At 47.9% G+C, this 21392-nt stretch overlaps 1 protein-coding gene across 2 annotated transcripts in view; it reads right to left on the bottom strand.

Moving 5' to 3' along the window:
• Window positions 1–21392, bottom strand: part of LAMP3 (lysosome associated membrane protein 3) — a 56626-nt gene that overhangs the window by 17743 nt on the left and 17491 nt on the right. For both annotated transcript variants that reach the window (XM_088456378.1, XM_088456377.1), the window contains exon 3: window positions 6423–6542. In XM_088456378.1, coding sequence (XP_088312504.1) covers window positions 6423–6542 — 120 coding nt within the window. The remainder of the gene's footprint in view (window positions 1–6422; window positions 6543–21392) is intronic.

The raw sequence follows: 21392 nt of genomic DNA, 5'->3' as shown, positions 1-21392 counted from the left end.
ACCAATGGTTTCGCAGTTTTGCTAAACATTACGGATGTGTGTATGGTAAGGTGGGCGTCCTTATGTAGTGCTGCAATGGCATAGGGATCGCAATGGATTAGCATATCATCGCAGTCAGACTGTGTGCGTAATCACAGCCGCGGTCACAGTTGTGATCCGTAGTGATTCAGGCCCTATGTTCCTTTGGTTTTAGTGAATGCCCAATCTAGTATTTAGTCACATTGCTGCATTCAGTACAAACTGAATACAAAATCATTCGCTCCTATGAATATAAACTTAAATCTGACTGCTGCTCGCTCAATTATGGGATGCTGAATCCCGAAATACAAGAAGTACAAAATAGATAGCACGAAGAGTGAGAGCAGATGGAATATAGAAATTTTGCTTATTAGTATTAAACAAATTAGGTTTGTTGCAAAATATGTAAGAAAAAATGTGAACTGTATTCTATTAAATTTAACTCAAATAAAAAATTCTTAAATATTTTTTTTTTTTTTTAAAACTGTCAATTCAGAAAGTCCCAGATATCCCACTATAATTCAGGCTCTTTGGCCCACATATAATAGGGTATAAGTTTAGATAATGTGAGAGTTTAGCAGTAAACTCTCACATTGTTCGAGTTTTATCTAAAATCATTCCAGTTAGCATATTCTCGATCTCTATTACATTGACCAAGTTTAAAAAGTGTCAGAGTTTATTGCTAAACGCTCGCATTTTCTAAACTCTAACCCTATTACATTTAGACCTTTAGGTTAGTGCAACCAACAAGTCCAAATATACATGTCGGAAAGGGGTTAAAGTGGGCCAGAGCGGGGCGGAACTGCGTTTTGTCAGTACTATTTGGGGGGGGGGCTTAAGGTAAGTATTGTTACTGGATTTTTTTTGTGTGTGTAAGGGGCACTACTACAGAGGTTATTACTACTCGGGGCACTACTACAGGGGGAACTACTACTGGGGGCACCACTCCTGGGGGCAAGGCATAAGGGGCACCACTAGATTGGATTTTGCATAAGGGGCAATTCTGCTGTGGGCATTGTATAAGGGGCACTGCTACTGTGGGCATTATGTGTATTAGGGGCACTACTACTGTGGGCATTGTGTAAAAGGGGCACTACTATGTGGTGTAATGTGAATCAGGGGCACTATGGGCCTGATTCAGACCCGTTCGCAATCTGCGTACGCTCGCTGGATGCGTATGCAAATTTTTCAAAGTGATGCCACGGGAAGCGATCGCTCGCCAAGGCATAAGCATGCCCACCATGTCTTAGCGAGTGACCACTTTGTGTATGCGTACGCCCAATCGCACACGTCATCTCCAGGAAGTGTATTAAAACATTGGTACATCAAGCACCATCGGATGTGAACCCAGTGCTTGAGGTAGCTTTACTCTACCGCAAGCATTGCGAGGAAATCAGTGCAAAAAAAGGCAAGTGACGTGTACTATGACGCTGCCTGTTAATTATGCATGCCTCTTAAACGGCGTTGAAACACTCAGGTACGCCTGCGTTTGCATCTCCAACCCCCCGTTATTAGTGTCCTGCCCCTGTTGCCACCCACAAACGGCCTCTCCTGTCACTCATTACCCTGGGCTGCCTTGAACGAAGCATGCGCATGCACGTACTCAGAACATCGGGATGCTTGCGAACGCACAGCGTGAGCGAGCGGCTCTGAATCAGGGCCTATGTGCGGTGTAATGTGAATAAGATTGTGCTACTGTGTGGCGTAATTTGAATTGGGAATACTATTGTGTTGCCCCTTTATTTTGAGACCACTCCCCTTTTTGTGATGCGCTGTTCCTTTATTAAGATAGCGCCGAGGATGGGGGGGATGAGTTCCACCACATCTCTAGGACCACGTTATGCACTGATGTCGACCGGTGCATGCAGGGCCCACCAGAGGAGTACTATGAAAGGGGTATAGATACATAGGGGTGTGGCCAAACATAACCATTAGAGTATACATGGTTGGAGCTCCTTTACAAAATATATATATATATATATATATATCCAGCGATTGTCCATAACCAAAGGACCAGGCGGCACTCAAACGGACTTTTCAAGTGAGTAAAAGTGGTTTATTAAGCTTAATAAACCACTTTTACTCACTTGAAAAGTCCATTTGAGTGCCGCCTGGTCCTTTGGTTATGGACAATCGCTGGATATACTTATCTTAGGAAGGCACCACGGCTATTACGACTTGCTGGATTCCTGAGTGCCCCTCTACATGTTTGTGTATATATATATATATATATATATATATATATATATATATATATATATATATATATAGTAAATAACATAGAGAAATCTGTTGCACAGGAGCTATGGGTACATATTACAAAGGAAACCCCTATTTATCAATTTAAATTTATATAGATATGTATATGTACCCGGGGGTGCTGCTACAGATAATATTATACAAGTAGGAACAAGAGAGCACCATATACAGATTCTTCTCTCTTGCTCCTACTTATATAGTAAATAATGCTAGTGCATGCATGATAATGTGCCAGATTAATAACTGTAATGAATTGTCCTGTAGAGTATAACTTATGTATAATATAATGTATAATTCAAGTGCACACTCTGGAACCTGATTCCTAGAAGAGGGGGTGGGCCCTAAGGTAGTGGGGATTTCCACTGTATCCCTGTGGGCCAGTCCCACCCTGCATACAGAAGATAATGTCACTCATATATATCCTGTGCAAGTCTACTCTTCTGAAAGATGATGACATAAGATGATAATGGGCTTGTGGTTAGGCAATAGTCATTAAATCCTTTTGTCTGAATCAAATAAGTACACACTGTGTTATGCTGGTGGACTTTATATATAGCCAATTTCGTCCTATGGGCCTGATTCAGACCCACTCGCGAGCGGCTGTCCGCTCGCAAGTGGGTCGATGTTCTGGACTGAGCATGCGCACGACGGAGGGAGCTCCGTCGTGCGCATGCGCCAGACGCGACTAGCGAAGGAAAGTCAATGTTGATTGACAGCACGCCCCCTTTGGTAGGCGTGCCGGGGGCGTGCCTCCCTGACGGGGGCGTTCCCACGGGAACGCCTCCCGTCAAAAGCCGGCCTACTGACATCACTAGTGATGTCAGTGGGAGTGATTTTGGCTCTGATAGAGCCAAAATCACTCCGGAGCTTGCGGTTGAAAACCTCAACCGCAGGCTCCGGCTCGCAGTTTCGATGGTCACGACTATCGCGGCCATCAAAATGCACGCTCGTATAGCCTGTGGGTGGTGACCCACAGCTATACGAGCGTCCAGGAGGACGCTCCATTTTCATGGAGACCGGCCCTCATTCAGAGCGTGCGCTCTGCTCAGAGCGTACGGCTCTGAATGAGGGCCTATATTGTTTAATTCTAATAAACAAAATTTCTGTATTCATTCCGGTTGCGCTCACTCTTCTTGCTATCTATTTCGGAATCAAGTACAAAGTTTGGTTTTGCACATGGTAAATCTTGGTCATATTAACTAAACTTAAATGGCCACAAAGCTACTATATATTCAGTCCATGTATGAATAGGGTTTATAATGTAGCCTTAATAAACAAGTCTAAAGGAGCATTATAATTGTTTTACAATACTACATACATGATGTTAGGGTTCATATACTATCATGTATTTGCATAAAGTGTGTGCATGCGTGTGTGTGTGTTTGCATGTGTATGTGTGTGCGTGCACACATTAGATGGTCTCATGCAAACTATTGGACTTTTCCAACATAATGATTTTGTACTAGATTTGTTTCATTTACTGGCCTAAAAATTTTCTAATTGTGTACATAAGCTGTGTCTCTATAGTCAGTGATACTAATAATTACCCTGCATGTGATGTGCATGACTGACACAGCAATATACACAAAGAACTTGTGACACTATAAAATGTGAAGTGGAAACCTAATGCAGGAAATGAGAGCTCTTGTATTACATTAAAGGTTGCCAGAATGTAGCTAAAAGAGTTTCAAAATGATAAAATTAGGAAATGTTTAGTTAAGACTTTTAGCTCATTGCCTAATGTCTACCATCAGTTGAGAAACATGAAATGTTCTCAAGTGATCTTAATGCTGAGTGCGCCCCACAGCTGTTGCTACAAGTGACTCATTCACCACCAAATCATAGGACTGTCTCCATATCTGACCTCTGTTCCCTTTTAGTTTACACAAACACAAAAAATCTAACTCCCAATTCACAATTTCACCCATGGTACAATATCTGCTGGAGTATAGCCCCATTTTTGTTTAACAATTACAGTTACAAGCTGTAGCACTTATGCTAAATTATTAGATCAAGTAGAGATCCGGCATAGGTGTATACATTAGGAAAATATACGGGAAATCCTAAGTACCAGGGCAAATAACTACTCTTGAAATCAGGGGTACATTCCCTGAGGGGTCTATGTACTAAACCTTGGAGAGAGAACAAATGGATGGAGATAAAGTACCAACCAATCAGCTGCTAAATGTCACTTTACAGACTGTTTGAAAAATGACAGTTAAGAGCTGATTGGTTGGTAATTTATCTCCATCCACTTTATCCCTCTCCAAACATTGCCACTCTACAATTTTTAAATAGATTTTTATAAGCAGTGTATTAGATATACTTATGCTGTCTTATGATTCCAATACCAGTGTAACTGAAATAAACAGTTACCCGTTTATTAGTATTACTTCAAAGTTTATAGTTTGCGCATGGTAGAGGCAGGGAGTTTAAGATCCTAGCCACAAACCTACTTGGGAGGTATGTGTGATACCCCGCTATGCGAGTTACCAGCCTTAGGGATACAAAAAACTCAGGTTACCCAGTGGCGCCCCCCCCCATATAGGGGGTGTGGCCTCACAGGCAGGGGGCATGGCCTCGCGTGTAGGAGGCATGGCCTCACTTTTTCAGGAGCTGAGTGCTGCATGTACTGCTACAGTGCAGCACCTGGCTCCTTTCACTGAGGAGTTCGGCACTTTGGTGTTACCCCTCGGCGGGTGACACCTGGGTGTGTCCCGCACCCCCTTTGTGACTCCACTGAGGTTACCCAACTTACTTACCTACTAATACTCATATTTTACTATTTCATTCTTTTGAACTGGAACAAAAATAAGCTGAATAAGCGATTCCTCTCAGATAATTACATTACTACTCAATCCGTATAAAGATATCTCCTGTGACTGCATATAGTATGCTCCTACTATACAATTATCTCCCTAAATTGAGAATCTAACTAAAGAAGGCAGCGTATTAGGAAGGATCGGTAAGAAAATACTAGAGATGTGTAGGAAAATCCATTAAACATCCTTTACTGTTGTTTTTTTTTATTAATGATATAATTTTATATTAGTTGGATGTAGTGTGATATATTTGAAATGTTATAACTCGTGTTACGTCCATCTTTAAAGAACAAAAAGTAAAGATATTGGAGATTACTGGCTCTAATTTAAGAAATGTTTCACCAGCTATTTCCAGAAAAATCTAAAATATTTTAGCCTCACTTGTTATTTTAGCAGCGTCGGGGTGGAGACCACCTGCCTCTCTGGTGTGCGGTAAGAAAGGAAGGAAACAACCGGACAGTCTAATTCAGAGTGTCAGATTTAAGTAACAGATTTCATCTACCAGGCATCCCTATTACCAACAGTGAGTAACTCCAGCACACATCTACTCTCATAGAGCTTTTGAGTGTATTACATATGTAAATATATATTTCATGTCATGCGATCATTTATTTTATGAACTACTGTTAAATATCCACACATAGTACTCTATCCTATGCTGCATTCACATTAAGGTTCAACACTTCTCAATATAGTGATCCATAAATAACAAATGGTCTTCTGATATGCAAAAAGTGCTGTAACCTCACTTGCCAACTCTCCCTCATTGTCAGGGAGACTCCCTGAAATAGTAGCAATCTCCCTATCTCCCTGAAGAGCCTACCAATCTCCCCGATTGTACCTTACCCCCATTATGAAGCTGTTATATAAAAAAAAAAACCCAGAGATATATACATTCAAATGGGATCATTAGTATGATTTTCCTGCATTGGTTATAAGGCACAATGATCACTATGGCTACATGCATTATCTGAAAAATATTAGTGTGTTTTCATCAACAAATAGATCTTATTGTTTTGAGGCTCATTTATATTTGGATGTAAGTCAGGTTTATGACACGCCTCTCAGATGTAGTAGTACACGCCCACTTTATCGCCACACTCATAGGTTTTGTATTCACAATCTCCCTTTTCAAAAGTAGGCAAGTATGACTGTAACAGATCATTGATATGGCATGTTGCTTTCGGATCACCTTATAGTGTGTTCAATAGAAGGTGAATAGGACACATCTCAGGTGAGGCTTTTTCTATCTGTATGTGCAATCCCCTAACTTGCACCACATCTATATAAAGACATTGTTACATGACAAGCAAACTAGCTTACCTTTACAAAAACAAAATTAATAGTACCCTCTGGGAATGTCAGGAGAAGATTTGATTTGTTATCTCCACAGGTGCCGTTTGGAGTTGTCTGCTTTGGTGCAATATTAAAATAACTTTTTTTCTGTAAAAAAAAAAAAGAAAAATAAATAAACATAACAGTTTATTTTATTCCACATAAAATGTTTCTTCGTTGTTAGTTAAGTTGTCAGTTAAGGCACTGAATGTAAATGGAGTTTCAAATATGCTGTTAAATGCAATTTGCATGTCTGGGAGGGTCATTTACGGTATATCATATCCCTTCCGTGACCAGCAAAGGCAAAATGCAAAACACTTTCTCAAATGGCCCACATATTATTAATACGTATCAATGCCTGATAAATCATAGTACTAATCAGGGCCGTAACTAGGGTAGTGCGACCAGTGCCATGGCACAGGGCACCGCAGGGCAGGGGGCGCTGTTTGGACCTGTCAGTTTTCCTGTTTATTACCATTCTCACTTGTAGCCAGTGGCGTAACTAGGGCAGGGTGAGCGAGGCACGTGCCCTGGGCGCCATAGGACAGGCGGCGTGGGGGGGAGGGAACCTTCTGCTCCACGGGAGGTTTCTGTCCTCCCTGAGCTCGCCTTAGGACACCTGCGTTACGGTTTGACAGGTGTACCGCCCCAGTGAAACTCCCCACCTGCCACGGTCCGGCCCGTCCTAGTTATGCAGTGTAGTGCCGACCGCAGAGTGTGCGGTCAGCACTACACATTTACACAGGACTGGCACTAGGCTTCCCTGCGCTGGTCCTGTGCTGCACAGCCGAGCCCCTTCCCTCCCGCTGAGCGCTTACCCAATAGCGCCAGGAGGAGGGTGGGAGGTGGGCTCAGGCTGTGCAATATAACACACACAGCGCGGCAGCGTTGTGTGTGTTAACCAGCAGCCAATGAGAGTCAGACAGACTCTTATTGGCTGCTGCTGCACACACATCACCGCCGCGTGGCGGCAATGTGTGTGATAACCAGCAGCCAATGAGAGTCAGACAGACTCTCATTGGCTGCTGCAGGGCCCACTGCAAGGGCCGGGCTGGAGCTCACTCATGAGCTCTGCCTTCCAGCTCCTGCAGTGGGCAATGGGAGAGACGTCATGATGTCTCTCCCATAATGCAGAGTGCGCCAGCCTGGGAAGACTGACGTGCGGGCGGCGGGAGCAGTGGCCAGAGCCGGAGCGTGGATTCAGGTAAGTGTATTTTTTTTTTATTTTTTTTCTAACTTGTGTGTCTGCTCTATGGGGGGGGCACCTCTACTGGCGGTGGGGGGCTACTACTGGGGGCACCACTACTGGGGGGGACCTCTACTAGAGGTGGGGCACTACTGGGGACTACAACTGGCGGGGCTACTACTGGGGGCACTGCATCGGGAGGGGGAACCCCTACTGGGGACTACTACTGGGGGGGGGGACTGCTGCTGGGGCACTATATAAGGGGCTTACTACTAGGGGACCACTACTGGGGGCACTATATAGTGAGGGCCACTACAGGGGGAACTGGATAGGGGAGATCACTACTGGGGGCCTGCATAAGGGGGACTACTGCTGGGGGCACTATATAAGGGGCTTACTACTAGGGGCACTGCACTGGGGGACCACTACTGGGGGAACTAAATAGGGAGGACCACTACAGGGGTCACTGTATAAGGGGCACTGGATAGGGGTGATCACTGCTGGGGGCACTATATAAAGTGCACTGCATAGGGGGGACTACTACTGGGGGCATATATGAAGGGCACTGCATAAGGGAGTACCACTACTGGGGGCACTGCATTGGGGGGACTGCTACTGGGGGCATTATATAAGGGGCACTGCATAAGGGGGACCCCTACTGGGGGCACTTCATAGGGGGGACCACTACATGGGGCACTGCATAAGGGGGACCACTACCGGGGGGACTGAATAAGGGAAACTAATGAGGGGCTGAAGAAGGGTTACCACTACTGGGGGCATTACATACTGGGGGTACTGGGGAACTAATGGGGGGCTGCATAAGGGGGACCACTACTGGGGGTACTGTATAAGGGGCACTACTATGGGCCTGCATAGGAGGGACCACAACTGGGGACATTGCATAGTGGGTGTGCTGTATAAGGGGCACTACTGGGGTTAAGGTGCATATGGAAAGGAATGTTCAGAGTGATGACAAAGGGGTGTGTCATGTTGACACATGGGGGGCGCTCCATTTTTAAATTTGCCCTGGGCTCCAAATACACTAGTTACATCACTGCTTGTAGCTTCCTCTTATTTCATCCCCAGCATCTCCTGGCTGCCCCTATATCTTCCCTGGCCCTGCCTCGTGAGGCCATGGTTCTTTTTGAGGTGCACTATCTTATGTCCCTATTTAAAAAATGGGGAGGGGTGCCAATGCTCTCTCTGGCACAGGGCACCAAAAAGTCTAGGAACGGCTCTGGTACTAATAATAGATATGCGACAAACACATTCAAGTTAGCCCATACTATTCAATTATTGCTAATAACCTTTGTATAAGTTAAAGAACTGGCACGGCTGTAAATGATTCTTCACCTACTGTACATTGAGCCTACCCTTAGCGACCAAACTGTAACCTATATATTGTAATCAGAACTGCAACCTGTTCTCAGAGCTAATTTTTGATAAACGGGTTCCCTGGGCAGAAATGAAGACAATGACCACCCCCCAATTGCCTCCTTCATGTGGGCCAAAGACTGCACAATTACAAAACAAATACCACACTCCCATATAAACTGGTTTCTCAGGATATTCCAGTGCTATGCTATTAGAAATCTGCAAATCTTTTTTTCTACTCCATATAAAGCTAAGGGGTCTATTTACTAAACAGTGTTAGGAGACAGAGTGAAAAGTGATAACCTTATAAAATAGAGCCCTAAGTATACTCTTACATCATTAACCGTATTAGGTGGAAATGTAGATTCATATAACTTTGTTACTTTATATCATTTAGCACTAAAATGAAGCATTTGGTGTTTACAGAGCCGGCCCTAACCATTTAGGTGCCCTAGGCAAGATTATGGCTGGTGCCCCCAGCAGATAATCCCAGGCTCTCCCTGCACAGCACACTGCTATAACTAAAGAAAAAAGGGACAGGTGTTAGGGGAAATTTCCTTATACCCCCACCTCAGAAGGCATTCTATAGGGCACATTCTCCCCTCACAGCACTCCTCTGCCCTCACTGCACAGCACCCCTCACCCAGCACCCCTCTCCCAGCACAGGACCTCTCACAGCACAGATTACAGCACAGCACCCCTCACCCAACACAGTACCCCTCACAGTACAGATCACAGCACCCGTCACCCAGCACAGTACTCCTCACAGCACACGTCACAGTACCCCTCACAGTATAGATTACAGCACAGCACCCCTCACCCAACACCTCTCACCCAGCACAGCTCCACTCACAGCACAGATTACAGCACAGCACCCCTCACCCATCACAGCACCCGTCACCCAGCACAGTACTCCTCACAGCACACGTCACAGTACCCCTCACAGTATAGATTACAGCACAGCACCCCTCACCTAACAACTCTCTCCCAGCACAGCTCCACTCACAGCACAGATTACAGCACAGCACCCCTCACCCATCACAGTACAGATTACAGCACCCGTCACCCAGCACAGTACTCCTCACAGCACACGTCACAGTACCCCTCACAGTATAGATTACAGCACAGCACCCCTCACCCAAAAACTCTCTCCCAGCACAGCTCCACTCACAGCACAGATTACAGCACAGCACCCCTCACCCATCACAGTACAGATTACAGCACCCGTCACCCAGCACAGTACTCCTCACAGCACACGTCACAGTACCCCTCACAGTATAGATTACAGCACAGCACCCCTCACACAACAACTCTCTCCCAGCACAGCTCCACTCACAGCACAGATTACAGCACAGCACCCCTCACCCATCACAGCACCCGTCACCCAGCACAGTACTCCTCACAGCACACGTCACAGTACCCCTCACAGTATAGATTACAGCACAGCACCCCTCACCTAACAACTCTCTCCCAGCACAGCTCCACTCACAGCACAGATTACAGCACAACACCCCTCACCCATCACAGTACAGATTACAGCACCCGTCACCCAGCACAGTACTCCTCACAGCACACGTCACAGTACCCCTCACAGTATAGATTACAGCACAGCACAGCACCCCTCACCTAACAACTCTCTCCCAGCACAGCTCCTCTCACAGCACAGATTACAGCACAGCACCCCTCACCTATCACAGTACAGATTACAGCACCCGTCACCCAGCACAGTACTCCTCACAGCACACGTCACAGTACCCCTCACAGTATAGATTACAGCACAGCACCCCTCACCCAAAAACTCTCTCCCAGCACAGCTCCACTCACAGCACAGATTACAGCACCCCTCACCCATCGCAGCACCCGTCACAGTACAGATTACGGCACCCGTCACCCAGCACAGTACTCCTCACAGCACACATCACAGTACCCCTCACAGTATAGATTACAGCACAACACCCCTCACCCAACACTTCTCACCCATCACAGCTCCATTCACAGCACAGATTACAGCACAGCACCCCTCACCCATCACAGCACCCGTCACAGTACAGATTACAGCACCCGTCACCCAGCACAGTACTCCTCACAGCACACGTCACAGTACCCCTCACAGTATAGATTACAGCACAGCACCCTCACCCAATAACTCTCTCCCAGCACAGCTCCACTCACAGCAGATTACAGCACAGCACCCCTCACCAAGAATAGCACCACTCTCCCAGCACAGCACAGATCACAACACCCATCACCCCTCACCCAATACCCCTCTCTCAGCAGAGCAACCCTCTCCCAGTACAACACCCCTCTCCCAGCACAGTACCCCTCATAGCACAGCATCCATCACCCCTCAGCCAGCACAGCACCCCCCACAGCACATATTACAGAATAGCACCCATCACCCCTCAGCCAGCACAGCACCCCTCACACAGCACAGTCAGCACCCATCACTCATAGTACAGGCTGGGAACTCATGTAGGCTGTTGTAGCACATAAGTATAATGGTAGCCGATGATTGCAGCTTGTTGTTACCCCCTACTTCTTTCTATCTTGGTAACCATCACCATACACACTGGGTTCCTTCTTAGCAAAGAAGATGATGGATGTCCACCCATTCCTATGCCCCCTGGGCTCTAACTCCCAATATGTCTCCCCCTCCTCCCCATAGCATGGTCATAAATACCCTGAGCCCCCATTCGCCATATGTCTCTGCCTCCTACCCTCCCCCAATAACAGGGTCATCAGCCCTGAGCTCCCACACCCCTTGTCTCTGCCTCCCCTCCCCACATAAGTGTTATCAGTTCCCTGAGCCCCCACTCCCATATATATCTGCCTCCCCCTCCCCCCATGGCAGTATCATTATCTCCCTTAGGGCCTGATTCAGAGCCGCTCGTAAGCGGCCGCTCATTCGCTCCGAGTGATGTTTGCCCAATTGCGCATGCGCACGGATTGTTATACGCATGCGTGAACCAGTCAGTGCGGTCGAAATTCATGTGCTCGCAAAATAGCGAATGCCTGATAATTTGAGTGACAGAATGAGGAGTATGTGGGTGGTAACAGGGGAAGGTGCTTGAAAACGGGGAGTGGAGATCTGAACGCAGGCGTGTTTAAAGGTCAAAACGGGCGTTTTATGGGTGTGCATAATTAAAACAGCAGCGTCATTGACCACGTCACTGGGTTATTTTATAGCCAGAACTGCTTGCAAGATTGTGGTAGCAAAAACCAACCACAAGAATAGCGAGCAGTTCGTATGCTGGTCGATGTACTCGATTAATCTAATAAATAGCGGACATGACGTAGGATGCGAGCGGCCAGGGGGCGTATTTTTCCAAAAAACGACCGCAAGTTTTGTTCGCTCGTTCAGACCTAGAGGCGTGAACAGACCGCAAAGAGCGAACGGTTCATTTGAATAGCCACCCCTATTTTCTGGACGAGCGAGCGCTAATTGCGTCCGGCTCTGAATCAGGCCCTTAGTCCCCACTCCCCATATGTCTTTTTCTCCCCCTCCCACAGCAGTGTCATCAGACTCCACTCCCCATATGTATCTGCCTCCCCTCATCCAGCTCTTACCTTTATTCTGTGTGGATGGGGCAGGGTCCTGCAGCTCCGCACTTGTTGTATGGCTTCCTCTGCAGCTGCTCGGCTTAGGCAGAAAGTGAAAGTAAACACACTTCCTGCCTGTCTGAGACTGAGCTCCTGCTCTGTGTTCAGCTACTGCAGGGGCAGCCTCCTGACCTCTCCTTCTGGTTGGCTCGGATCGCTGAGATAGCAATCAGCAACCAGCCAGCTCAAAGAAGAAAAATTCTACCGCTGGCCCTAAGTTTGGGACAGTGGGGGATCCAGGGGGCCAGTAACACAACTGCAAAAAATATTTTTTTCCCTTCCTCCATAAGGGGGCGTGGCCGCGGACCCGCAATTAGGCCACGCCCCCTTGACCCAGAGCCTGAGGAGGAGGAGCAGGAGCAGTAGGACGCTGAACTGGAAGAAAAAGGAGCAGTCCGGCTGCAGAAATGAAGGAAAGGGGGTTGGTTGTTGAGGTTACTCGGGGCTGGAGGCTGGAATGACAGAGGCCAGGAGGGGAGACTGGATGACAGGGGCTTGGAGGGGAGACTGGATGACAGGGGCCTAGAGGGGAGACTGGATGACAGGGGCTTGGAGGGGAGACAGGATGACAGCGGCTTGGAGGGGAGACAGGATGACCGGAGACAGGATGACAGGGGCCTGGAGGGGAGACAGAATGACAGGGGCCTGGAGGAGAGACAGGATGACAAGGGCTTGGAGGGGAGACAGGATGACAGGGGCTTGGAGGGGAGACAGGGTTACAGGGGTCTGGAGGGGAGACAGGATAACAGGGGCCTGGAGGGGAGACAGGTGGCTGGAATGTTGTGGGGCTGGAGGGGACACATGGGGCTGAAGGCTGTAATCTTGGGAGGCTGGAGGGGACACGAGGCTGGAATGACAGGTGGCTGGAGGGGACACAGGGGGCTGAAGGCTGGAATCTTGAGGGGCTGGAGGGGACAGGAGGTTGGAATCACAGGTGGCTGGAGGTGACACATAGGGCTGAAGGCTGGAATGATGAGGGCTGGAGGGAACATGGGGCTGAAGGCTGGAATGACAAGGGGTTGGAGACTGGAATGATGGGGGCTGGAGGGTACACAGAGGACTGGAGAATGGAATGACAGGGGACACAGAGCGGTGGATGCTGGAATGACAGGGGGATGGAGGGGACACAGAGGGCTGAAGGCTGGAATGAGAGGGGGCTGGAGGGGACACTGGGCTGAAGGTTGGAATCACAGGAATCACAGGCTGGAGGCTGTAATGACATGGCTGGAGGGGACACAGAGGGCTGGAGGCTGGAAGGAACACAGGGGGCAGGAGGCTGGAGGGGACACAGGTGGCACATTTCTGGTGGAACTTCTGTTGTATGATGATGACATTGATTATATTCCTACACAAACAGGCATCTTCCGGGCCATGTGATCTTCAACGTGAATAGTGACTACTGATTGAGGACACTGGGCCTGATTCAGAGCCGAATGCTCTGACCAGAGCGCTCGCTCTGAATCAGGGCCCTCCTCCCTAAAAATGGAGCGGCCTCTTGGACACTCGCATAGCTGTGGTTTACCACCCACAGCTTATGCGAGCATCCATGATGATGGTCGCGATGGTCAAGACCATTGCGACCATTGGGCTTGCGACGAGACCCTGCGGTAGGGTCTCGCTGCCGCAAGCCCTGGAGTGATTTTGGCACTATCGGAGCCAAAATCACAAAATCACTCCCACTGACATCACTAGTGATGTCAGTGGGGCCGGACCCAGACGGTAGGCGTTCCCATGGGAACGCCTCCATCTGGCAGCCACGCCCCCGGCACGCCCACCAAAGGGGGCGTGCTGTCAGTCACCATCGACAGCACGCCCCCTTTGGTGCGAGACCCCGAGCGACGTATTCCTCGTCGCTCGCCGGGTCTTGCGCATGCGCACGACGAAGCTGCCTCTGTCGTGCGCATGCGCATTCGGCCAACATCGACCCGCTTGCGAGCGTCCTTCGCTCGCGAGCGGGTCTTAATCTGGACCACTGTCTGCCCACGGAGGATCATTTCTTCAGACGTTCCCCATTGCCGAGAAACCACCATACAGGTAAGGTGAGTTTTTATTTAGTACACACAAAAACAGTATTGATTTTTTTGTCCTTTTAAGAACGGCACCAAAGGAATTTTTACCCTGGTCTCTACTTGCTCTAGTACTAGCCCTGATATGACACACAAGGTCCCCATCCTACAGGTGACTAAAACCAGATTAATGAGGAGTCTGAGGACACAGGCGACACGTATCTCACTCCCAGGGGTCCCATTGGGATCCATGATGATGGACGGATCGCCGACGTGGTGGCAAGCACATACACACACACCGCCCCCCCTAAAGCAAAAGTCTAGATCTGCCCCTGGTGCCCCTAGGCATTTGCCTAAAATGCCTATGTGTTTATCTTTAGAGTCCACTTTATGGGGTCTATTTACTAAGCAGTGTTAGGAGACAAAGTGAAAGGAGATAAGGTACCAGCCAATCAGCTCCCAACTGTCATTTTTCCAACACAGCCTGTAACATGGCAGTTAGGAGCTGATTGGCTGGTACCTTATCTCATTTCACTTTGTCTCCTAACACTGCTTAGTAAATAGACCCCACAGGGGTCTATTTACTGATGGGTATCTTCATTTACAATGTTAAGTTTTGTAGGCTGGTTAACAATTGGTGATCACCTTTTATTCATATGTCTGTCTATTATTTAATGAAGTAACCCACACTGAAATAAATACAATTAGTTCAGGACATAGGTCTAATGCTGGATACAGACCTAACGATGTGTACCCAGCCGATGTCTCGAGCGGGGGGGTCCCGGGTTCGGCAAGTGCGTGACAGTAGGGGGCCATGCTGCATTCGGAAACATTGCCCCCGCTGATTATATCGTCCGTAATGTCGCTGACGATGCACGGGAGCGCGCATCGTCAGCGACCTAATGGGTACACACTGCCCGAAGTGGGCGATATGTTGGATCGGACGACATATCATCTAGTGTGTACCCGGTTTAAGTGAACCTTTCCTGAGTGCAGCAAGAATTGTACCTGCATAGTTTTATCACTGTGTAATGACAGAACTGGTCACACGGTACAATGTCTCCACGATGTTAATGGTTCAGGGCTCGATTCAGACCTGATCGCTAGATGTGTTCGCTCATTCCTAGAGTATGCAAATTTGTCTAAGTGACGGCATGGCAGGCGAATTCACGGCTAGCCATATGCATGCCCACTATGTCTGGCCGTGTGATCGCTTTGTGTATGCAGACTGCCACCAGCCTGTCTTAAGACGCCCACTAGCGCACGTCATCTCCAGGAAGTGTATGCAACCATCAGTACATCGGGTACCATCGTAAGCGAACGCAGCGCTTGAGGTAGACAATACCCTACTTCAAGCACTGCGATCACTTCAGTGTGAAATACAACCAGGTGACGTGTACTATGACGCTGCCTGTTAATCATGCACGCCTCTCAAACAGCGATATTTCGGTCAGGCACGCCTGCGTTCACATTTACGCTCACCCGTTTCTAGTGACCTGCCCCTGTCACCACCCACAAACAGCTTCTTCTGTAACTTACTCTGGTGGGCTGTCTATGCTGGGTGAGTGTATGCTACCTGAGCTTTCGCTGTGGTTCATGCACGTGCACTGCGATGCATACGCATGCACACAATGCGAACCATCGGCAGCTAGGAGCGAATGCTTCTTAGCGTCTGGATCTGAATCGGGCCCTCAGTCCTCTAAATCAGGGCCGAATTAACAATGGGGCTGATGGAGCTTCAGCTCCAGGCCCTCTATCAAAATAGGCCCACAGAAGTATTTGCTGTGTGCGCTGCTGTAGACAGGAATTTGTTGTCCTCCTACAGCAGCCCGCCGGTCAGTGGCAGCCCGAGACCCCGCCCCCCTCCCAGCCGACATCCACAACTCTTGGCTGCGGCGCCGGAGGTTAAAAAGCTGACAGCACATGATGGCGGCTCGGTGGAAGGCTTCACACTAGCGCTCCAAGCACAGCTAACTCTCATCTCACAGTGACTCGGCGCCGCCTGACGTCACTGCATGTGACGTCACATAGATGCCTCCCTCCACCAGCACCGCACCCTGGTCTGAACGTAAAGAAGCCCGCCCGAGCCAGCAGAAGGCTCAGCACTGCAGACACAGCAGCTCCGTGAAGGCGGCCTGGCAGTGGTGTCTGATCTACCTAGTCCTGACTGAGGTGAGATGCTGGTCAGTCCTGCTGGCCAGGCAGCCTGGCTGCTGCTGATAGTGTAGAATAAATGGTATGCATAATGCAGGGCATGCCACTTATATGAATAAATATTTTCAGAGTATGATGTATATTATATACTGTCTGTCTATATATAGTGAGTATATATGCTGTTCTTACACATATATATATATATATATATATATATATCGAGTCATCCGACACTAGTATATGTGAATAAAATTCTTTGTGCTCCCGTGCCTTCCAAGGGTTATATGGCAACCCAATAATATCAGTGAATAATGGCGACACTGGGAGTGTCGCCATTATTCACTGATTTATAAATATATATATATATATATATATATATATATGTGTGTGTACCAACACAGAGCCGGCACTTCACAATCAAAATTGTAACTTTCCCTGGTGCCCTCAAAAAATATACAATACTTAATATGTACTAGAAACAAAGCAGCGGCATTTACGGGTCTTGAAGTATGCACCACACAAGGTAGTTTGTTTGAACGAACTACCTTGTGTGATGTTATACTTCATTTCAAGACCCGCCGATGCTTGGATTCTAGTGTGTGTGTGTATATATTGTTGCATATATATATATATTAGGGGTGTGCACCGGCCCCTTTTCGTGTTTTGGTTTTGGATCTGGATCTTTCTTCGTGTTTTGGATCTGGATTGGTTTTGCCAAAACCACCCTTCCGTGTTTTGGGTTCTGTGTTTTGGATCTGTATTTTTTTTTTAAAAAGCATAAAAACAGCTAAAATCACAGAATGTGTTGGTTTTTCTGCTCCTATGCCATTATTAACCTCAATAACCTTAATTTCCACTAATTTCCAGTCTATTCTGAACACCTCACACCTCACAATAGTGTTTTTATGTCCAAAAGGTTGCACCGAGGTAGCTGGATGACTATGCTAAGCGACACGAGTGGGCGGCACAAACACGTGACCCATCTAGGAGTAACACTGCAGTGGCAGACAGGATGGCAGTTTAAAAAACTAGGCCCCAAACTGTACATAATGCAAAGAAAAAAAAGAGGTGCAAGATGGAATTGTCCTTGGGCCCTCCCACCCACCCTTATGTTGTATAAACAGGACATGCACACTTTAACAAAGCAATCATTTCAGCGCCAGGGTCTGCCACACGACTGTGGCTGAAATGATTGGTTCGTTTGGGCCCCCACAAAACAAGCTGGCAATTAATCTGTCCCTGCACAAACTGGCTCTACGGAGGCAAGATGGCATCCTCATCCTCCTCATCCACCGATTCCTCACCCTCTTCAGTGTTGTGTACATCCTCATCCTCACAGAGTATTAACTCGTCCCCACTGGAATCCACCACCACAGGTCCCTCTGTACGTTCTGGAGGCTGGTCTCCCTGGAAGAGTTGATAATTCATTTTGATGAACATCATCTTCTCCACATTTTGTGGAAGCAACCTCCTACGCCTTTCGCTGACAAGGTTCCCGGCTGCACTAAACACTCTTTCGGAGTACACACTGGAGGGGGGGCAACTCAGGTAAAATAGAGCCAGTTTGTACAGGGGCCTCCAAATTGCCTCTTTTTCCTGCCAGTACAGGTATGGACTGTCTGACATGCCTACTTGGATGCTGTCACCGATGTAATCCTCCACCATTCTCTCAATGGTGACAGTATCATATGTAGTGACAGTAGACATGTCAGAAATTGTTGCCAGGTCCTTCAGTCCGGACCAGATGTCCAAACTTGGTCCTGCCTGCCCTGCATCACCGCCAGCGGGTTGCTTAGGATAGCTAAGTTTTTTCCTAGCAGCCCCAGTTGCGGGAGAAAATGAAGAAGGAGCTGTTGACGTGTCACGTTCCGCTTCAGCTGACAGTGTGTTCACCAGCAGGTCTTTGCACCTCTGCAGGCTTGTGTCGGCCGGAAAGAGAGACACCACATATGCTTTAAACCTAGGATCGAGCACGGTGGCCAAAATGTAGTGGTCTGATTTCAACAGATTGACCACCCTGGAATCCTGGCAAGCGAATGAAGGGCTTCATCCACAAGTCCCACATGCCGAGCGGAATTTCTCTGTCTTAGCTCCTCCTTCACTTTCTCCAGCTGCTTCTGCAAAAGCCTGATGAGGGGAATGACCTGACTCAAGCTGGCAGTGTCTGAACTGACTTCACGTGTGGCAAGTTCAAAGGGCAGGGGAACCTTGCACAACACGGAAATCATTCACCACTGCGCTTGAGTCAGGTGCATACCCCCTCCTTTGCCTATGTCATAGGTGGATGTATAGGCTTGTATGGCCTTTTGCTGCTCCTCCATCCTCTGAAGCATATAGAGGGTTGAGTTCCACCGCGTCACAACCTCTTGCTTCAGGTGATGGCGGGGCAGGTTCAAGAGTGTTTGCTGGAGCTCCAGTCTTCGGCACGCAGTCGCTGAATGGCGAAAGTGGCCAGAAATTTTTCGGGCCACCCAAAGCGTCTCCTGCACGCCCCTGTCGCTTTTCAGAAAATTCTGCACCACCAAGTTTATTGTGTGAGCAAAACATGGGACGTGCTTGAATTTGCCCAGATGTAATGCCCGCACAATATTGGTGGCATTGTCAGATATCAAAAATCCCCAGGAGAGTCTAAGTGGGGTAAGCCACTGGGCGATGATTTCCCTCAGTTTCTCTAAGAGGTTGTCGGCGGTGTGCCTCTTACTGAAACCGGTGATACACAGCGTAGCCTGCCTTGGAACGAGCTGGCGTTTCTGAGATGCTGCTACTGGTGACGCTGCTGTTGTTGCTGCGTAAGGTGATACATCTACCCAGTGGGCTGTCACAGTCATATAGTCCTTAGACTGCCCTGTTCCACTTGTCCACATGTCCGTGGTTAAGTGGACATTGGGTACAACGGCATTTTTCAGGACACTGAGGACACTTTTTCTGACGTTTCTGTACAGTCTAGGTATCGCCTGCCTAGTGAAGTGGAATCTAGACGGGATTTGGAACCGGGGACACACTACCTCCATCAATTGTCTAAATCCCACTGCACTAATGGCGGATACCGGACGCACGTCTAACACCAACATAGCAGTCAAGGCCTCAGTTATACGTTTTGCTTCAGGATGACTGCTGTCGTACTTCATCCTCCTCGCTAAGGACTGTTGGAGGGTCAATTGTTTAGTAAAAGTAGTGGTGTTCCTACTTCCTCTCTGGGATGATGAACGACTCCCAGCAGCAGCAACAGCAGCAGCGGCAGCAGGAGGCGTAGCAATGCAGGATCCTCCGGAGGAATCCCAGATAGGAGAGTCAGTCATGCCAGTGACATGGCCTGCAGGACTACTTCCGATCCTGACTAAAGAGGAAATTGACGAGGAGGGAGTTGACGGTGTGGTTTGCAGGCACTTGGATACAACAGGACAATGGGATTTAGGTGTCCCTGGACTGCTTACGGTCTTAGCCAAAGTTTCTGAACTTGACAGTAACTTTTTATGAACGCGCTGCAGGTGCCGTATAAGGGAGGATGTTCCTAGGTGGTTAACGTCCTTACCCCTACTTATTTCACCTTTACATATGGTACATATGGCAAGACAGTTGTTGTCCGGATTTGGATAGAAATATTGCCAGACCAAAGAGGTGGAATGTTTGGTCTTCTGCCCAGGCATGACCGTGATGGGCTTTTTCATCCCACAGACAACAACTGTCTCCCCTGGAGCCTGATTTAAACAAACCACATCACCATCAGAATCCTCCTCGCCAACTTCCTCCTCAGCGCCAGCTACACCAGTATCCTCATCCTGTTGTACTTCAACAGTGACATCTTCAATTTGCATATCAGCAAGTGGACTGTGGGTGCTCCTTTCAGCACTTGCAGGGGGCGTGCAAATGGTGGAAAGAGCCACCTCTTCCCGTCCAGTGCTGGGAAGGTCAGGCATCGCAACCACAACCACACTTGGACTCTCCTTGGGGATTTGTGATATCTTCTTAGAACGCACAGTTCTTCGCTGTGCTTTTGCCAGCTTAACTCTTTTGATTTTTTAGTGGGAGGAGGGCTTCCATCGTCATGTGAAGCTGAACCACTAGTCATGAACATAGGGAAAGACCTTAGCCATTCCTTGCCACTCCGTGTCGTAAATGGCATATTGGCAAGTTTACGTTTCTCTTCAGATGATTTAAATGTTTTTTTCAAGGTCATTTTCCTGAACTTTGCCATTTGTGATTGTATGTGCCCTCTACTATGACATTGGGCATCGGCCTTGGCAGACGATGTTGATGGCATGTTATCGTCTATGTCATGACTAGTGGCAGCAGCTTCAGCACTAGGAGGCAGTGGTTCTTGATCTTTCTCTATTTTATTTTTATCGGAGAAAGTTTGGTCCTCCATTTATGTTATATCGATTTGATATATACATGCGGCTAAGGCGCACACAAACACAGAAAATATTTTTGTATTTTTGCTGGAGAGTAGTGCACTTTGTGGGTTACACCACCCTTTAAGAAATGAGCCAGCCGGCTCTTTACTTATGGGACACACGCTTGGCGCTGCTCCTTTGCACGTGTGGCTACTGCGCACACAATTCACAAACACAGAAAAAAAATTTTTATTTGGTTTGGAGTGTACTTTGGGGGTTACAGCACCCTTTAACGGTCAAGCCA

The sequence above is a fragment of the Taudactylus pleione genome, unplaced genomic scaffold (assembly GCF_031769625.1).
Source record: "Taudactylus pleione unplaced genomic scaffold, aTauple2 ptg000702l, whole genome shotgun sequence".
NCBI lineage: Eukaryota > Metazoa > Chordata > Amphibia > Anura > Myobatrachidae > Taudactylus > Taudactylus pleione.
The sequence above is the reverse complement of the archived record's forward strand: the minus strand, read 5'-3'. Positions and strand labels throughout refer to the sequence as shown.